This window comes from Filicampus tigris, chromosome 2 (genome assembly GCF_054856515.1).
Source record: "Filicampus tigris isolate MCC_2025a chromosome 2, RoL_Ftig_1.0, whole genome shotgun sequence".
NCBI lineage: Eukaryota > Metazoa > Chordata > Actinopteri > Syngnathiformes > Syngnathidae > Filicampus > Filicampus tigris.
In genome coordinates, this window is record NC_141218.1 from 16,347,801 (window position 1) to 16,364,873 (window position 17,073).

The window sequence follows — 17,073 nt, forward strand, 5'->3', positions numbered from 1 at the left end:
CAACGATTGCTGTGACTGAGAGGAATTGCCAAGGGACGGCAAGCTCACCTGTGCATGCCCCCAACTTAAAAAAAAAAAAAACACAAATGTGCTCAGTGTACACACAAGCTGACAACCAGTTGCCAGATAACCTTGAGTCCTGACATGTAGACGTCTCCAGAGGGAGCACCCTTGCTCTTCAGGATGGATGACACGCTCTGAGTTGGTCTGGGCTATACTCAGCAAAAGGTCATGTGCTGAGAATGTGACTATTTGCTGCAGTGCAGGAGGCACCTCAGAAGGGCAAACACACACTGTGCAACAGTCTCAGAGTGCTTACGAACGCTGCTTCTTAAGAAAAGGTTACTTAGCCATTCAAAAGGACTGCAAAGGGGGGAAAAAACGGAGAAATGAACAAAGTTGTTTTGCTGTGGTCTCTGATGTTGTTTGCAGGCTGCCTGTTTACCGAGATAAGGCCTTGAGAAAAAATAACTCACAGTGAGGGAAAAAAAATGATGACCGATATTGACTTTGACCACTCTCACTCTGGTTTGTCTCGCACAGTGCAAGTATTGTTCCCTCCATTTATCATAGCTCATACAAACACACCCACCCACACACACACACACACACACACATGGAGTGCCATTGTCTATGACTTTAATGAGAGATCCAGCTATGTGCTTGAGTTTCATTAATTTCATCATATTTGTTCTACTATATCGCAGACTGCCGAGCAGTTGAGCCTTTTATATATCCTCTGTCATTGTACAAAGAAACTACAAGTAACTAACTGTGTGATTTGCCTTAAAATAAATCTTTCATTGTCTCAATATGAGCCAGAACAATCCTCCAGGAAGACACTAAGCAGGAGGCGTCAACGTTAGCATGTCGCTGATCTAAATGCCATAATTCACTTGATTGCCAAGTGCAATAACATCACCCGCTGATCTTTTAATAATATGGAGATATAATTCCACTCTTTTCACTTCATTATATTGCCTTTTCAATATGCAAATGTGGATCAGCACACACATTACCCAGTGCTGTACGAAGCCAAGGCTCCATACAATATTCTAGTGGGACTTCTGAATGCTATTTTAGATTGTAATGAGATGGCCTTTGACCTTTGGATTCAAGCAGAAACCTCTGTAGAATAAATTAGCAGCCACTCAATCCTGGCAAACTCTTACAGTGTGCCAGCCTTTTCACTGTCTAATCCTCAGGGTCACGGCTGTCTCGCCCTCTCTCTCCAGGCTTCTCCATACTGCAGGCCATCATGGAGGCGGCGGTGGCCAACAACTGGCAGGTGACCGCTCGCTCCGTCAGCAGCACCACGGATGCGGCGGAGTTCAAACGCATCATCGAGGAGATGGACAGGAGGCAGGAAAAGCGCTTTGTGATTGATTGTGAGGTGGGCAGGATCAACACCATATTAGAGCAGGTGAGCTTTCACCACAGTCACCGCAGGCTGTTTATTACTGAAACAGCCACACTCTAGTCAGTTAATTACCTTGAAAATGAAATTGCAAAAATGACTCCGGTTTTGAAAGGTCACTAACTTTTCTGTGATTGTGTGTTGCAAACAGGCCAGAATATACCTCACTTTAGTAGCATTAGGGAAACATCAGTGTTTTCTCCCAATCATTTGCTATATCATTGAAGCTCACTGGCGTAGCTGACGTAGAGATGGTGGTCTCTTGTGGTCTAACTTTTTTTTTTTTTTATGTAATGTTGCCACCGTTGACCCTCGCAGCGGCAAGTGGCTTGTTTGAAGCCGATATGACAAACGCCCTGGGAGGAGATAATGTAAACAGCCAACTTTTTTGACCCAATTTTTACTTTGAAGGGAGAATTGCAAATTTCCTGTTTAATTTACCTGGAAATTGTCAATGTATGAAATGTATTAGCTAGACCTACATTTAGGAATTTGTTTCATGTGTCTATGACATTCCCACTGGGAGTTATAGGCAGTTTTGTCAGGTTTTTTTTCTTAGGGGATGCTAGAGCGCAATTTGGGGTTATGTGGTTTTGTTTTTTAATGGTATCGCAATTTCACCCATTTCTGATGTGCGTGCACTAGTTGGTGAGTTTTGAAGCATGTTAATATGGGTCAAATTCGAGCTCAAAGAGATGGGGGTATAATAAGTTCTAGGCTAAATCAAATCTTGGCAGGAATGCGAAGTGGTGAACTCATTTATTTTGTTTATTTTCAATATCCCTTTTTGCTGTCATGCAGCTGCACTTTTATCTTAACCAATTTTTACTGAAGTTATTCTTGGATTTCTATGCCTGATGGTGCAATGTCACATTGAGTTGTTTATTGGAGCCAAGTTTTATTTTGTGTATTGTATTGGGAACGTTTTTATAGGCCCGTCATTGGAGTGTAATGACACATTAAGTTATTTTATTATAATGGTATTTTGTGTATTTATTTGTACCGGGATTGTGTTACGAAAATGTTATTCGCATGTTATTTATGTTATGGTGGTCATGTATGTCATTTTATTTGTTTATTTATTTATTTAGTTTTCCTGTTTGCATAGGGTCTGGTGAAAGGGTGGGAATGGATGGCAATAAAACAAGGCAGCTATTGCAATTCTAATCACTGCCATTGCTGGCTTACTTATTCCTTACTTTTTAGGCTTTTTTCCGTCCTCTATTTGTATGTGCAATATCGGATCCCCTTGACCTCAAAACCCATGTGGAATACAGCCCAGCTACACCACTGTTGAAACTGTTCAATTGTGTTTGTTTGCTTTACTTAAACAGCATTTTAGTGCAAAGAAGAACACTTTGTTCCTTTACTCTTAGCTTCATTGCTTAACAAGGAATCTTGTTTTGGCCCTCCCGCTCACTTGATTATATCGTGCCATTGTCATCATTTTCAGCAGCAGCAAGCAAGCTATGATTCCACATGAAAAAACAAAACAAAAAAACCCTGAAAACAGCACATTCAAAAAATGTACTGTAGAGATAAAGTTTTTTTGTGAAGCACCTCTTGGTAAATTAACTAGGAGTTCATTATACGCGACATTTTGGATAACCACATTTTTTTCCATTTGCATTTTTTTCCCCACAATGCAAGATCTGTAAATGGTTGGATGGTTCAGTGTGACCTGAGAGTCCTGACGTCTAACCTTTTGATCACAGAGTAGGTGAACTACAACTGAATTTGTGATATACAGTAGGACCGCTTGTTAAATCCATCAATTTTTTAAACAGCTTATCCTGTTCAGGATCTTGAGTTTATCCCAGCTGACATACACCCTGGACTCATTGCTACTTCATTGCACTCACATTCAAATCTGAAAAAGTGCAGATTTGAAAACACATGCTGCCTGTATACAACTCAGAGGTGTGAATCACCACACCATCCATCACATCACTGTTTGTTTTATATACTAACAACAACAACAACAAAAATCAATAATTTGTATCATTAGATTGACCATTAATTGTGGGTTCATCAAGCCTTCACTGAATTTTATACTGCTCAATTGCTTAATCTGCAGATAGCACTAAAGGAGACTTCACCCCGATTCGGCTGCCGGCAATCACAGGGCGATTTTAATTTGGGAGATTAACCAAGTATTGATCCTACACCAGCTGTACGAGTCATCTATGTGAACCACTACACTGTCAAAGATTATTGTAAATTCATTACAAGAGTACAGTAATGGAGCATCCAAACAGAACCGCGTTACATTTAGATGTCAACTCTCGTATGGCTGTGACGCAAACGGCTCTTTTGGAATGTACAGTAACTAAAAAATGGTTGGACAAAAACAACAATACAGAGCATGATGATTTTATCCTTTGGATTTTCTTAATTTAAAATTGCTAGTTAAGAATTGGCTCATTATAGTTCATCGTTTATGTGTTTTTTTCTCACTGAGCAAGACTGTACAATTGACCAGTGGCTAACTAACAGCTGAATGGGTCACAGCAGTAAGCCTGCATTGTGGGTTTTGAAGCTCCACCAGAGCTTAAAGTTGAAAGCCTGAAGCTATTTTGAAGAGACCGCCAATGACGTTGCCTGGTTAATCCTCTTCTTTGACAAACTAAATAAATAAATTAATTAATTAAAAAAAAAGAAACCCCAAAATCACTTCTTCCGTTTTGTTCATGAGTCGAGCTGAAACACAATCTTGCATCATTCTACCGTGCACCCGAGTGCTTGCTGCCGTTGCCTCTGCTAGGAAGGCAATTATCCAACAAATTAGATTGTGCTTGTTAACATTCATTTGAATATTGGTGTCCCTGTGCTTCACCAAATCCCCTCAATGACTTTTAACTTCATTTGTTATGCATGAGTCTCTTTTCAAGCCAGATTCATACTTTCCAACATTAATTTAGTGTTTTTCACTATACGGAAGGTGCATTAATGTGTGCCTGTGTAATTGTTCCAATAATAAGGATGCCGGGCTAAAATGATGATTTTGTTCCCATTAAGGATGTTTTTTACACCCACTTTTAGCCATAGTTTCCACCTCACCAGCTACGTGCATACTACTGGCTAAATTTTGTTTTTCAGCACAGGGGGAGATAAAGCTCTAATAACCTTCAGAACAGTAGTGAGCCTAATTTGGTGGATTTTTATCAGTGATAACCTCAGCATGAAACTTTTTTTTCAGATTTTTTTCGTCCTGTCCTAATTGAAATAATCCACCAGTGCAGATGAGTCACAGGAATCAAGGGAAGCTGCTGGACTGTGCTGTGCTGCAGGCCCCGTATTGAGGCACATAAGTGTGCACATTAAATAAGGGACTGGCCGTCTGCTATGTGGGAAATCACTCCCAATGTGACACTCACTTATACCTTTACATAAACTTTTTCTGCTTCTACCTGCTGTTGTCGTACTAACAATTGTCCTTGCTGAAGGGCAAATGAAGAGTGCCAATCACCTAAGTCACGGACGGATTTTACTGCCAAACTCTAGGAGAAGTTTACTTGATTGAGAACTGTACAGGCAATGTGTCAAGACGTTCTGACATTCTGAACATATACATATAAAAATAAGTTAACCACTGTGATGTTATAATGCTTAAATTGATGAAAAACATTAATAGTGTTGGATCACATACACACTCTCTCTTCCTTGGATAAGTGACAACAGCCAGTCGGGGGCTAGCTAGCTAGTAGCTAGTGGGGCCAAATACAATAGCTGCATTTATAACTCTGCATTTAATAATATATTCATGTTCATTTTCCATGGCTGTGACTAACAGAGAGATCGCAATATGTTACAAAATATGTTTATTATTGTGATTGTTTGCAACCGCGTCATTTTCTACTATAACTCATCCAGTTGTGCAGTACCTAATGATGTGGCCGCTCTCCAGCCACCCCGACATCTATAGGAAGATTTAGAAAAACGGCATTCTGTGGAGCAGAAAATTAGTTCGCCACCTAGAGGTGGGCGATATATATCGTTATCGATATCATCGTCAATCTTGCTTTCACGATGTGTAATTTCACATTATCGAGTATAAACACTGCCTCTGACTCGAGTCAGTCGACGGCCGCAAAGTATGAGGAAATGCTGAAAAATCAGTGCGCATCGACGGCAGAGAAGGAGGAATTGATAATCATTCGCCGAATCAGCGGGTAGGACCCGGTCACGTGACTCTGTACGCACTGCAGCCAAGCTTCAAGTATGGAGGAGTGTCCAGTGGGGAATAATAGCATGGCGCGAGTCCACGTCGTCAGTACAATCTGTAAATGGTTTGGGGTTGACAAGACTGACATCGGTGGGAATAACATCATTAGATATGCCAAAACGGTCACCGTGAAGAGCAATTCTGTTGCACCACGAGCCATATGGATTACGAGGAAAACTTGGCGACCGCGCAAGCACGCTAAACAACAGCTTAAACAGACACACTCAGAAAACAGTGGCCGAGTTGAACCAACAAATATAAACGCACGCACGCACTCACGCACACACACACTCAGTACTTTAGCGAGCAAGTCAAACGTGACATCCTGGATGATCGGTTAACATTCAGTTTACATGTTTTTAATCCGCATCATTCATCATTCAAAACATCTTTCTCATTCTGATTGCTCTCGTAATTGGCAGTGGTACACCAGTACTTACTGCAGCTCAAAATGTCACATCATTATGTAATAACAGCAAAGACAGTTAAATGACATAAATATTCCCAAAATCAATGTAAGTCTATACATATTTTTTTGTTCTTTTTTTGTTAAATATTGTCGTCGGATATCATTATGTTTTGCAGAAGCTATATATAGTCATTTAAAAGAGATGTTGTTCACAAACGCTGTCTGTCCACAATTGGTCTGTGAAATGCAGATTTAAAATATGTTTTGTAGAATATCGTCAAATTATCGTTATTGAGTTTTTTGAAAAAATATTGAGATTTTTTTTTTTTTCGCAAATCGCCCACCCCTAGTTCCACCTTACTGCTGTTTTCACACAGTTGCATTACACTGAGGTACTAGGATGCTTTGCCATCAGACATTCAAATTGACCATGTATCATAATTAGCGTTGACACCATTGAGCTGCACACAGAATATCAAAGAGTGTTTCATCAAAACGAATCTTGAATGAATCCAAGATTATTACTTTCACACCCAATCAACATGGCAGAGAAATTGTTTTATCGCATCATCCACAGTCAGGGTTTCATGGAATAAAATCCACACATATTGCCTACCAACCTTACAAAACACACATATAATACAAGAAGAAACAAATAAGTCAAAAGCAGTGTTTAGAAAATGTAAGAATAAAGAGATTTTGTCATTGTGCCTCTTAGATATGATTTGAATGAGTGAGCCATCAATCGGCAGTATGCAAAACGCCGTCATTCGTCCGTGAAAACCCATCACACTGATTGGCTATTAGCTAGCAAACCAATGCATGGGATGAAAATAGACTAGGAGATAGTACGCAAAATCAAAGAAATGGCATTGTCTCGTAAATTAAACTCAGCAAAATGTTCCTTTTCTTTACTGATTTGTTATTCTGAATGTGTTGGGCAAGTTTGGTGTTACGTGTGCATTTTATTTCATGAAACCCTGATTTTGGACGGTGTGCTAAACGATGACCATGTGCGCTGTGTAGCCAAGGCAGACATCATGCACACGTGCCATCTTATGGGTACCGCTTACTGTTTTGTTACCATGGCCACCACACTGAAACATTTATGGCTCCGCCCCTGGTGACCAGTGAGTGTGTAAATATTTGCTCATTATGTTGCATCTCTGTGCCCAAATAAATATTTACCTTAATACAGAGAGGACAGAAAGCCTTTTAGATTTGTGATATGTAAATATTGGTATTTGCATGAATAACAGCGATGACAAAATTCAATACTATGCAGCCCAAATAGATGTGCCGCTGTATGCTCAGTGGTAAGCAGACACTTTTATTAGCTTTATTTATAGCTTGAAATGACATAGCGACCCACTGAAACATATTTGCATAATGCTGCAGCAGGCACAATTTTGTTTTGGAAAATAAAGTTTCAACACATGAATTTTGGGATGCTGAGAGAGAGGCTATCAGTGCCATTACCATTTTAGTGTTGAACAACCACTTTGTATTTATCACCAGTAGGACTTTTCCCATCAATACACCGCACTGCAGAGAAATTAATGCAATGGCCGTCCTTTCCTGAGTCACAACACATTTTTTTATTGCACACATGCTAGAGCATCTGCTGTCTTGCTACACTGATCCAAATGATAATTCCTCAAAATGAATAGGTCTTTTTGTGAGTACAGTGTTCGACCATATATAAAGTCATGACTAATCTGATGCATCTATGAGATTGCGCACATATAGCCTCCTATCTGTTATGCGCCTTCTTGGCCCACTTCCCTCCTGGGATTTCTTTGCCGGAGTTTGCTCAGAGGCAACAGCCTGCTCATCGCCAGTGTAAAGAGAAGCAGGCGATGGGGAGAGACAAATAAATAAATAAATTTAAATGAAGCGTCTGGGACAGGCCCAGGGCGCACAAGCTGTTCAAAGACTGGAAGGGAACGAGCTCACTCTGCCAAAGCTGCATTTTCATACAGAAAGTGAGAAGGATTCATGGAAAAAGAACAAAATTTGAACGGTGCGTCAGGGGATTTGTTCCAACATCCCTTCTCCTGCCTGCAGAGGCATAAAGTGTGGTCATTATGCTTTCCCACAGAGACAGTTAGCTGTCGCTCTCTACACGGAAAACACACTTGGGCAATTCACACAATCTGAAATATTTAGGTTTCATTTTAATTCATGAAAATGAAAAGAAAATCGGATTATAGTATAAATATTATCCTTGGAGAGAATCGGAATACAAATAAACCAATCAGGCCATCTTATCCCCCTTTGTGACCCGCTCATGCAACCTAAGTACAGCCACAAAAATAAGTCATGTCTACCTACACATAAGCACAATGTCAAAAGTTGTCGATAGCTATTTGTTGGTTGGTTAGTTAGCGGGACTTAGCAAAATCTTCATAAACTATTTTAACAGATTATTGTACGTGTGGTGGCTGATGGAAGCCATTCCATTTCCGTGGGGATCTGTTTCAGTTACAGACCACTTGCATTGGGTCGAATGAGGCAGTGACCCATCAGATCCAACAGAAGGATCTATGGTGAAAAACAAAATGTTTTTATATGCAGTATACATATTTCGAAAATGTTTAGATGAGCGAAAAAGTTCCATCTGCCACTTCTCATTTTGCCGCTTTGCACCGCGTTTATTTTGCACCTGCCTTTTTCGAAGTGCTCTTTAAAGAAAATTTGTCTTAGTTTTGATCAATCACATTGCATGTGCTGAATTCATCTATTTGCATTAACCCCTTCCTCATAAAGTAAACTGTATGGCGGTTTAACACATTTTGCAAACACATACCTGGTTAGTATATAAGCTTCCACATCAGTTTGAGTGCGCAATCAAGTTTTGCATCCAGTTTTGCATGCGCAAACCTTGAGGAAATCAGCCCCCTTTGTGAAGTGCATTACCGTCACCTTCCGAACTGGAGTGGAGCAGTATTTCTCGGTCAATCAGTCAAGCATGTTGAGAGTTGTCTTGGCAGAAGACAGGTTATCTTTGTAAATCAAGACTTTTTGATACAGCTCTTTTATTTTATGTGCTTTCCCAATTACAAAAAAGGCAAAAAAGGTTTTGAGGTTGGTGGTATTTTTAATGTAACAGCAGAAAAGTCATCTAATGCTATATGCTTGTAAGGAAAAAGAACTTAATTTCAATATAAAAACGAAAATGAACTCCACGTATGCTTTTTGTTATCCAAAAAGCCTCTTAAGAAAGTCGCCTTTTGATTATGTGACACTGTGTTCTGAGAAGACTTCCTATCATGCTGTTCTATTTGTTGTAAAATATAGAAGATGGTTGAATGTAGGAATGGACATAGAAATAACACACCTAGGTGAAATTGACAATAGATAAAACATGTCTTAAAACAATGGGAGGTTGAGTTACATTCATGCAAAGATGTCAAATCAAAACAAGAGTTTAAAACATTCAGTAAGCGTTTAGCCCAACCATTAAAAAATGATATCTAAAAAAAATAGCTAACACAAAACGTTGAGTTAAATACCCATCCAAAGAGGAAAGTCTTTATGAGTTTAGCTGAAGTCTTGGCATCCATGCAGGTTGCCAAGCAGAATGCCTGAAAGAAATACAGCCTAACTTTCAGCCCAAAAATGTGATTACTGCGCTCAAATTCCTGGCACCAAACTTGGCTGTTGCGGGCCTTTTGCTAACTGCCTTTATGTATCAAATTAAATTGCATTATAGAGTTATCATCAAAGAAAAAAAAAAAGACCCGCTGACTCCAATGACTGAGAATGTTTTGCTGACAATTTATGCATGTGTCAAGGACGCAGTATTGTGATACTAAAGTCTGCGAAGCAGAGCATGTTTTTGCTTATGACATAAAGCCAAATCACAGCAATCGTTTTCACGGTGAGGAGAAGGACACCTTGCTGTTTCAAAAAGCCTCACATAAAAAGTTGCACTCATGAGGGTGTCTCATTATTTTCATTGCCTTGAGGTATCAAGTCTCAAATTGATCTCATATCTCAGCAATGACAATCTTCTGAATATAAATCAGGTGTTTGGAAATGTTCAGCAGTTGGAGCACAGCCAGCACATGACAGCTATATTGTATAGCTTCATTGTATATTAAATCATGAGCATATTGTATGTCCTAATGCCATAACGAAATACATCTAATGGCTTTACATAATTAGTCCCAGAAAAAAATGGTAGAAATGGTAAAAATTAAAGGTTGTTGACTATAACTATGAGGAAAACCTTTCATCATCAAATAAACACACCAGCAGCGAGCTAGCTGGCTAGCCTGCGTGCCCACTGCACCACTGGCTATTTTTTCGCAAAGTATTTCATTTCCGTGAACAAATCACTCACCGCTTCACTATTCAAACACCGTATTACAAATTAAAGATGCGAAACTTGTCAATGGGGAATAAACAAGGTTGTTTCGTTGTTGATTATAAATAACATTATCATCGTTTGTTTGCAGGTGTTTGTGTTTTGTGGGAGAGGCAGAAATTATATATATATATATATATATATATATATATATATATATATATATATATATATATATATATATATATATATATATATATATATATAATATAATATAATTTTATTACACACAGAATTTCTGAACAGAGGCGGCACGGTGGTCGACTGGTTAGCACGTCCGCCTCACAGTTCAGAGGTCGTGGGTTCGATCCCGGCTCCGGCCTCCCTGTGTGGAGTTTGCATGTTCTCCCCGTGCCTGCGTGGGTTTCCTCCGGGTACTCCGGTTTCCTCCCACATTCCAAAAACATGCATGGTAAGTTGATTGGACTCTCTAAATTGCCCCTAGGTGTGATTGTGAGTGCGGATGTTTGTCTCTGTGTGCCCTGCGATTGGCTGGCAACCAATTCAGGGTGTCCCCCGCCTACTGCCCAAAGACAGCTGGGATAGGCTCCAGCACGCCCCGCGACCCTTGTGAGGAGAAGCGGTACAGATAATGGATGGATGGATGGATTTCTGAACAGATACATGCACAGAAAAGCACATCACCTTACTGCCAATGGCTGTTAGCCAAGCGTGCTAATATTTCTACTGAGTGACACTGAACAAGTGAACCGAAGCTCTCAAATCTCCAATTCATTGTGTGCGCACGTGTGTGTGAAGTGGAACGTATTGAGATTCTCCACAGCAAATTGGAGACAATTGTCCCACTGGATAAAGATGAAGTTGAACTGCTAAGACTCAATTCCCATATTGGGGAAAAATGTAAACAATGGAATTTTAAAGCCATCAATCTTTCACCCTTAAACTAAAGTTAAATGAAAAGCATTTCAAAAATGATGTAATTTACAATTGCAATCACCTTAATATTTTATTATGTTATGTATGGGAGCGTCAGTAACACCTAATGAGGCGTAGCACATCTACCAAACTCACAAACACGCTGAACTAGACCATTGCTCTGGCATGAAAATGACGATGCGCCCATTCTTACGCTGAGCGCAGAATAAAAGCCTGGGTCGAGGCAACTCCGTTCATCAGAACGCCTACAGAGGGGCACAGCACGGCCCAAACTTGGTAGACGAGACTTATGCCGGCACGAAAATGAAGTCACGCCCGTTTTTACGCCGAGTGCACGGGCGCCAGTCTACCAAAATTGGGGCCCTCAGTATAATAAAGTGCTGTTGTTCACCACTTTGAATTATAACCATTATAATTGTTGTTAAACGAATACCTCTATGACAATGTTAATCAAAGCTGATCATTTGATATTGTGATCGAGTGCTTTTATTGGATCTTAATACATTTTCCATGGTGTATCAAACCTTAAGACCATATTTATTGTCCTTCTTCATGCAGACATCCAAAGTATTCATGGTTCAGCTTTCACAGAAGGTTTACAAATTAATGCTAAAATGATAACAGAATCACCAACTGAAAGCAATCATGCTTTATAATTGACCAAATTATGTTTCATTATCTCAGGGAAAATTGTTTCAGCATATGAGGCTTCTCTTGTATCATGTTGCATATCACTACAATTATCACATAATATTGTGGATGAACACTGTTCTTTAATCTGTAATACAAATGCAGGTGCATCCCAATACATTTGAATATCACAGAAGTTCATTTATTTCAGTAGTTTAATTTAAAAAACTAAACATACATCACACCGATTCGTTAAACACATAAGACACATTTCTATCTGCAGTACTGTCATTTTTAAGTTAAATATAATCTTGATTGTTTCTTATGGAATACAGTACAGTATTGTAATTGTTTGAGGTGGTGTATTTGGGGGAATTTTAGCTGTAATTTATAATCATTTCTTTATTTAAAAAAAAATCATAAATGTATTTCACTCTTTGTGTCGTGAATTTATAGTTTACAGTCCATGAGTTTCACTTTTTGAATTACCACTAAAAGAAATTAAGTTTTCCACAGTGTTCAAATTTATTATGATCCAACGATATGTTATAGTAATTTATTGCAAATGCAACCAATACTTCATTTTGCAATGAGATACACGTTATTGTCAGGCCTCATGATACTTTGTGTTCGTAGGTTCTCATTCATATGCGTGAGAGGAGTGTGAGATGTGTACAAACAGTGCCGAGGCTATCATTATCAGAGCTGCTTCTTGTCTTGCAGCACAGCCGGCATTGGAAAGGTCAAAGCTAGAGGAGAACGTGAAGCTGTAGCTCTACATTTAGAGCTCTCTGTGTGCCTGGCAGACTACACGAGGGTGAAGTCAAGGTCGTCATAGTTGTTGTCTGTCGTCATCGGGCTTTTAAGAAAAAACTCCTGGCGAGAAACGAGACAGCCCTGGTGGATCAATTTTCAAGAGGCTATGAAAAAGAGGAATTGGAGGGCAGACACACTAAACACGTTTCCTTGCCCCTGTGTCACTGTGAAAAGGAATAATGGGTTAGCAGGTTTGTGTTTGTATGTGTTTGAGATTAAAAGCAACGGAAATCAATTCAGGGAGAATGGTGTTGGCATAAACTGGATTTAAATGAGCTTTCTCCTTTGGAAAAGGACATCAATTTTAAGGGAGATAGGTGCAAAATTGCATTTGGTTTGCTAAGGCGGAGATGACAATTGCATATATTCTCAGGGATTGAAGCTTGATCTTTCCCCGTTGACAATAATATGAAGTCAAAGTCGATCCTCAAATGAAAGAACAAAGAAGAATCAGATTCTCATTGATTCCATTAACAGATCGTTATTGTTTCCTCCAGTAGCTGTTTTTTTTTTTTTTTCAACAGACAATGCAGTGTGAGCAGTGTCTTTCATTGAAGGAGTTGACAGGATGAGAAGCTGGCTGTGCTCCATGCCAAGTTTGTCGCGTGCCACCACTGCCAGTCTGACAGCAAGCTGTGGGCAGGCAGGGCGGGGCGGGACTTTTGGCTGTCCCGCTCCAGGGCAGGTGTGATGAGGCTTACGGCCAAAGTCAAGGTTAGGACGATAAAATGCAAGATTCCAGCGAAAAAAGAGGCAAACATTTACAGTGGAATGGGGATGCGTCATTATAAAAGAGCCATTAGATACACACTGATGGATTCTGATAGCCACCTCGGTGTGACATCCTGCAGTGCTTTGAGTTTAAAGCCATAACGATGGGGAAGTTGTCACAGAACACTGACCCTCCCAAACGACTTGACAGTGAACAATGTGCTCACCCCAATTGCACTGCTCTCTGGGAAAACCTAACGTTAAGTCCTGGGTGGACAGGTTGTAAAGAGCGAAGCGGTTTGTTAAGTTTATAAGACTATCCCATTACAGCTGTAGCGACTTTTAAATTGTTTGTTATATTCCAGAGCTTATAGGTCAAATCAAAAGCAGCATTGTGAAGGTGAAATGATGTAATGCTCGATAAAAGATAGTAGGATGTTATGATACAAATGAATTACTGATTCGCCTAAACAAAAGCAATACCAGAAGGGCATCCAGTAGAGCACAGACGTCCGCCAAGGTTGAGCCGTGAACAAAACTGATTTGTCTTTCTGTATGGCAAGCCACTATTTGGTTGTAAGAGTTTGGCATAAGACGTCAAGACAATACACTTTTTGTGGTTTCAGCGTATCCTTTTTAGATTGTTCATATCTAATTTTACACCACGCTATATTGCTATATTGCTATATTGCAGAATGTTGTGGTGATCCGTTCTCCATTTGGATAGTTTGGATAGTAATGGTTTCAATCACTCAGTCAGCAAAAAAATGTGAAATTCTACTAGAAAAGAATTTAGCACTTCAATAATGTGTTTTTCAGTTTCTTAGTTAGGTGACTACTTCTTAGTCAATGAAGCATAATGCAAGACTTTATGAAGAGAGAGACATCAATCCACTATTTACTCTTTTGGAGTGCGTGGACACTTTAGTCGAAAACAAAAAAAATCCATTAGCTAAGCTTTGCAATGTTCCTCTAACCATTTTTTTTTGCTCCACAAATTCTAAGATAAATTTGGCTAACTTGTGTAGAGCTCCATGGTTTTCATTATTTAGTAACCAACAACAAAACAATGTGTCTTGATCCCGGACTTGGCTTTCCTTAAAGCGGAGGTCAACCCAAACATATTTTTCCCAGAATATGTCTATGCAGGCCCACTAGTTGAAACACAGCATTCTGATTAGTATTGTGTTTATGGAATATGAGTTAAGCTGCAAAATCCACCCGTTTTTAGCTATCTCGGGGGGCGGCCATTTTGTCACTTCTGTCAACTGAAAAGGACATCACAGTTGCTCAGGGCTCAGATAACTACCAATAATGGCTCAGCTTTAGAAAACAGGTGAGCTGTGATTGGTTGTTACCTGAGCCCTGAGCAACAGTGACATCATTAACTCTTATTCCACAAATGCAATATTTATCAGAATGCCTTGTTTGGACTAGTGGGCCTACATAGAACATATTCTTGAAACAAATATGTTTGGGTTGACTTCCGCTTTAATTAGGAATTAGGAATTATTCTGTCAGTCTTAAAATAGTTTGGGTAATCCATGCCGTAAAGTCATGGTTGTATTAGTGTGGTCTAGAACAGGGGACTTCAATCTTGTTCCTCGAGGGCCGGTGTCCTGCCTGTTTTCCATCTCTCCCTTCTGCAACACGCCTGATTCAAATGGTTAGATAATCGGCAAGGTCTGCAGAAACTGGATAACGATCCTGTTCATTTGAATCAGGTGTGTGTTGCAGCAGGGAGAGATGGAAAACAGGCCCTTGAGGAACAGGATTTAAGACCCCTGGTCTAGAAGAATGAGAGCTCAAAACTCAACCACATTGCCGTGTAGAAAGTCTACCCAAAAAGAATGTAAGCTGTTATACCAACAACCTGCAATTTAACTTCTGTTTCCTTTAAGTGTCCAGCAATTGTCATGACAATGCAAGAAGAAAGCAAACATGCTAACGCTGCTATAAACTTGTGATGCAGTGTATAGGGTAAAAGAAATCCAAGACACATACAGTATGCCATGTTTCTACTTACTGTAGAATACATAATATTGCATCTTACTGTATGGCTGTTGTCTGGCATGCCATGCATATATATGTTCTGCAATAGTGTCAGGACCCCATGAAGTGTCCCTGTCAGATTGATCAACAAAATAATCAACAGTGGGAGGAAAATGTAGCATAAAAGCAGCATGATTGGTAGCAGAGTGATGGAAAGGCGTAGAACCGCACTTACTATTTTCAGACAGGCTGCGTGGGTTGAAACGCGCTTTTATGCTGCAAAGGTATGATATTTTCAAAGCAGAGCTGATCCACAGTACATCTCACTGTCTCACTGTAAATTGCTTTAAATATGTCGTTTTCTCCCCTTCTAGTTCTCCTTTCTGTCCAACAGTGGCTCCTGAACTATGACTTCAAAGTGAGCGGAACAGTCAAGGATGTTCTGCATGTTTTTCTCCCATTATCGGCGCCACTGCAATTAATTTCTGCTACTTGTCTTTTGTTCTTCCTTGGGTAATATTCCACTTCAGTAGAAGACCGTGCGCTTGGAGGGAACTTCAGCATTTACGTTTTATTAGTGTAGCTTCTTATATATGTGTCTCTTATTTTTCACGACATGGATGGTTGACTGTACTCATGTTGTTCTCCAATAGGTTGTGGCCCTGGGGAAGAACAGTCGTGGCTACCACTACATTCTGTCCAATCTTGTAAGTAGTAATTGAGATGTTGCAGGGCGTGAAATCTGCCTTTTGCTGTATGCAGACACCGAGGTGTCTTAATGGCACACACCCAAAACATATTAGACTTTTGCATTAAATGGTTCAGATTTTACTCACTATCTTATCAGTCCCAATATGGCCATAACACAATATTGTGCAAGTCCTAATAAATGTGAATGTGTAATATAAATAGCCCAGCAGGCAATAGAAAATAGCAGTAAACATTTTCAATTGCCTGTGGAGGACAGCCTTTTACCTGCAGCCCACTCACTCAGGTATGAGAAATGTTCACTTGCACAAGTTTGAGTGATCCCACTCACATTTTGCCAGACTGAGAATGTGGTTATGCAGCACTCCCATACAATGCTGCACTTATAAAAACTCTAAGTTCACCTTAAAAAGTTCAAGTCCAGGTCATGGCTGCAGGACGATTGATCAGATTGTAAAACATTTTGTCTTTGTTTTAGATGCATTAGGTGGGATTTAAATTATAATTGGATTATAATCATTGAAGTGACACAGGCAGACATCTTAGAAATCTGCCAATGTGACTAAAGTGTAAACCAGTCCTTCTCAAATAGTGGGCCCCTGCAGGGGGCATGATGTGATGCCTAGGGAAGCGCGTGTGATCCCTGGGTACAGGATTTTTTTTTTTGTCATACTAAAATAAAGTATAATCGTGCATCTACTACAATAGGTGGCAGTGGAACAAACCCTTGAGCGACAACATGGATTTTTTTTTTTAACAGGGATGAACAGGAAGGTCAGGAGAGAAATAAAGTAATTCTTTGTCACAGTGTGGTGTGATCAAAAATGACCCAGATGCAAAGAAATGCAGAGTTGAAAGGAGTTTTATCATAGGTCATATGGCATGACTCCTTCGTG

At 39.8% G+C, this 17,073-nt stretch overlaps 1 protein-coding gene and 1 long non-coding RNA gene across 11 annotated transcripts in view; one reads left to right on the top strand and one right to left on the bottom strand.

The window, feature by feature from the left end:
- Positions 1-17,073, bottom strand: part of LOC147151595 (uncharacterized) — a 195,197-nt gene that overhangs the window by 80,932 nt on the left and 97,192 nt on the right. The window lies entirely within an intron of this gene.
- Positions 1-17,073, top strand: part of LOC147151596 (glutamate receptor 3-like) — a 105,908-nt gene that overhangs the window by 55,219 nt on the left and 33,616 nt on the right. For all 4 annotated transcript variants that reach the window (XR_015090315.1, XM_086057363.1, XM_086057341.1 and 1 more), the window contains exons 4-5: positions 1,236-1,423; positions 16,123-16,176. Coding sequence is in view for 3 of the 4 variants with exons in the window: in XM_086057363.1 (XP_085913489.1) it covers positions 1,236-1,423; positions 16,123-16,176 (242 nt within the window). In the remaining variant the exon portion in view is untranslated. The remainder of the gene's footprint in view (positions 1-1,235; positions 1,424-16,122; positions 16,177-17,073) is intronic.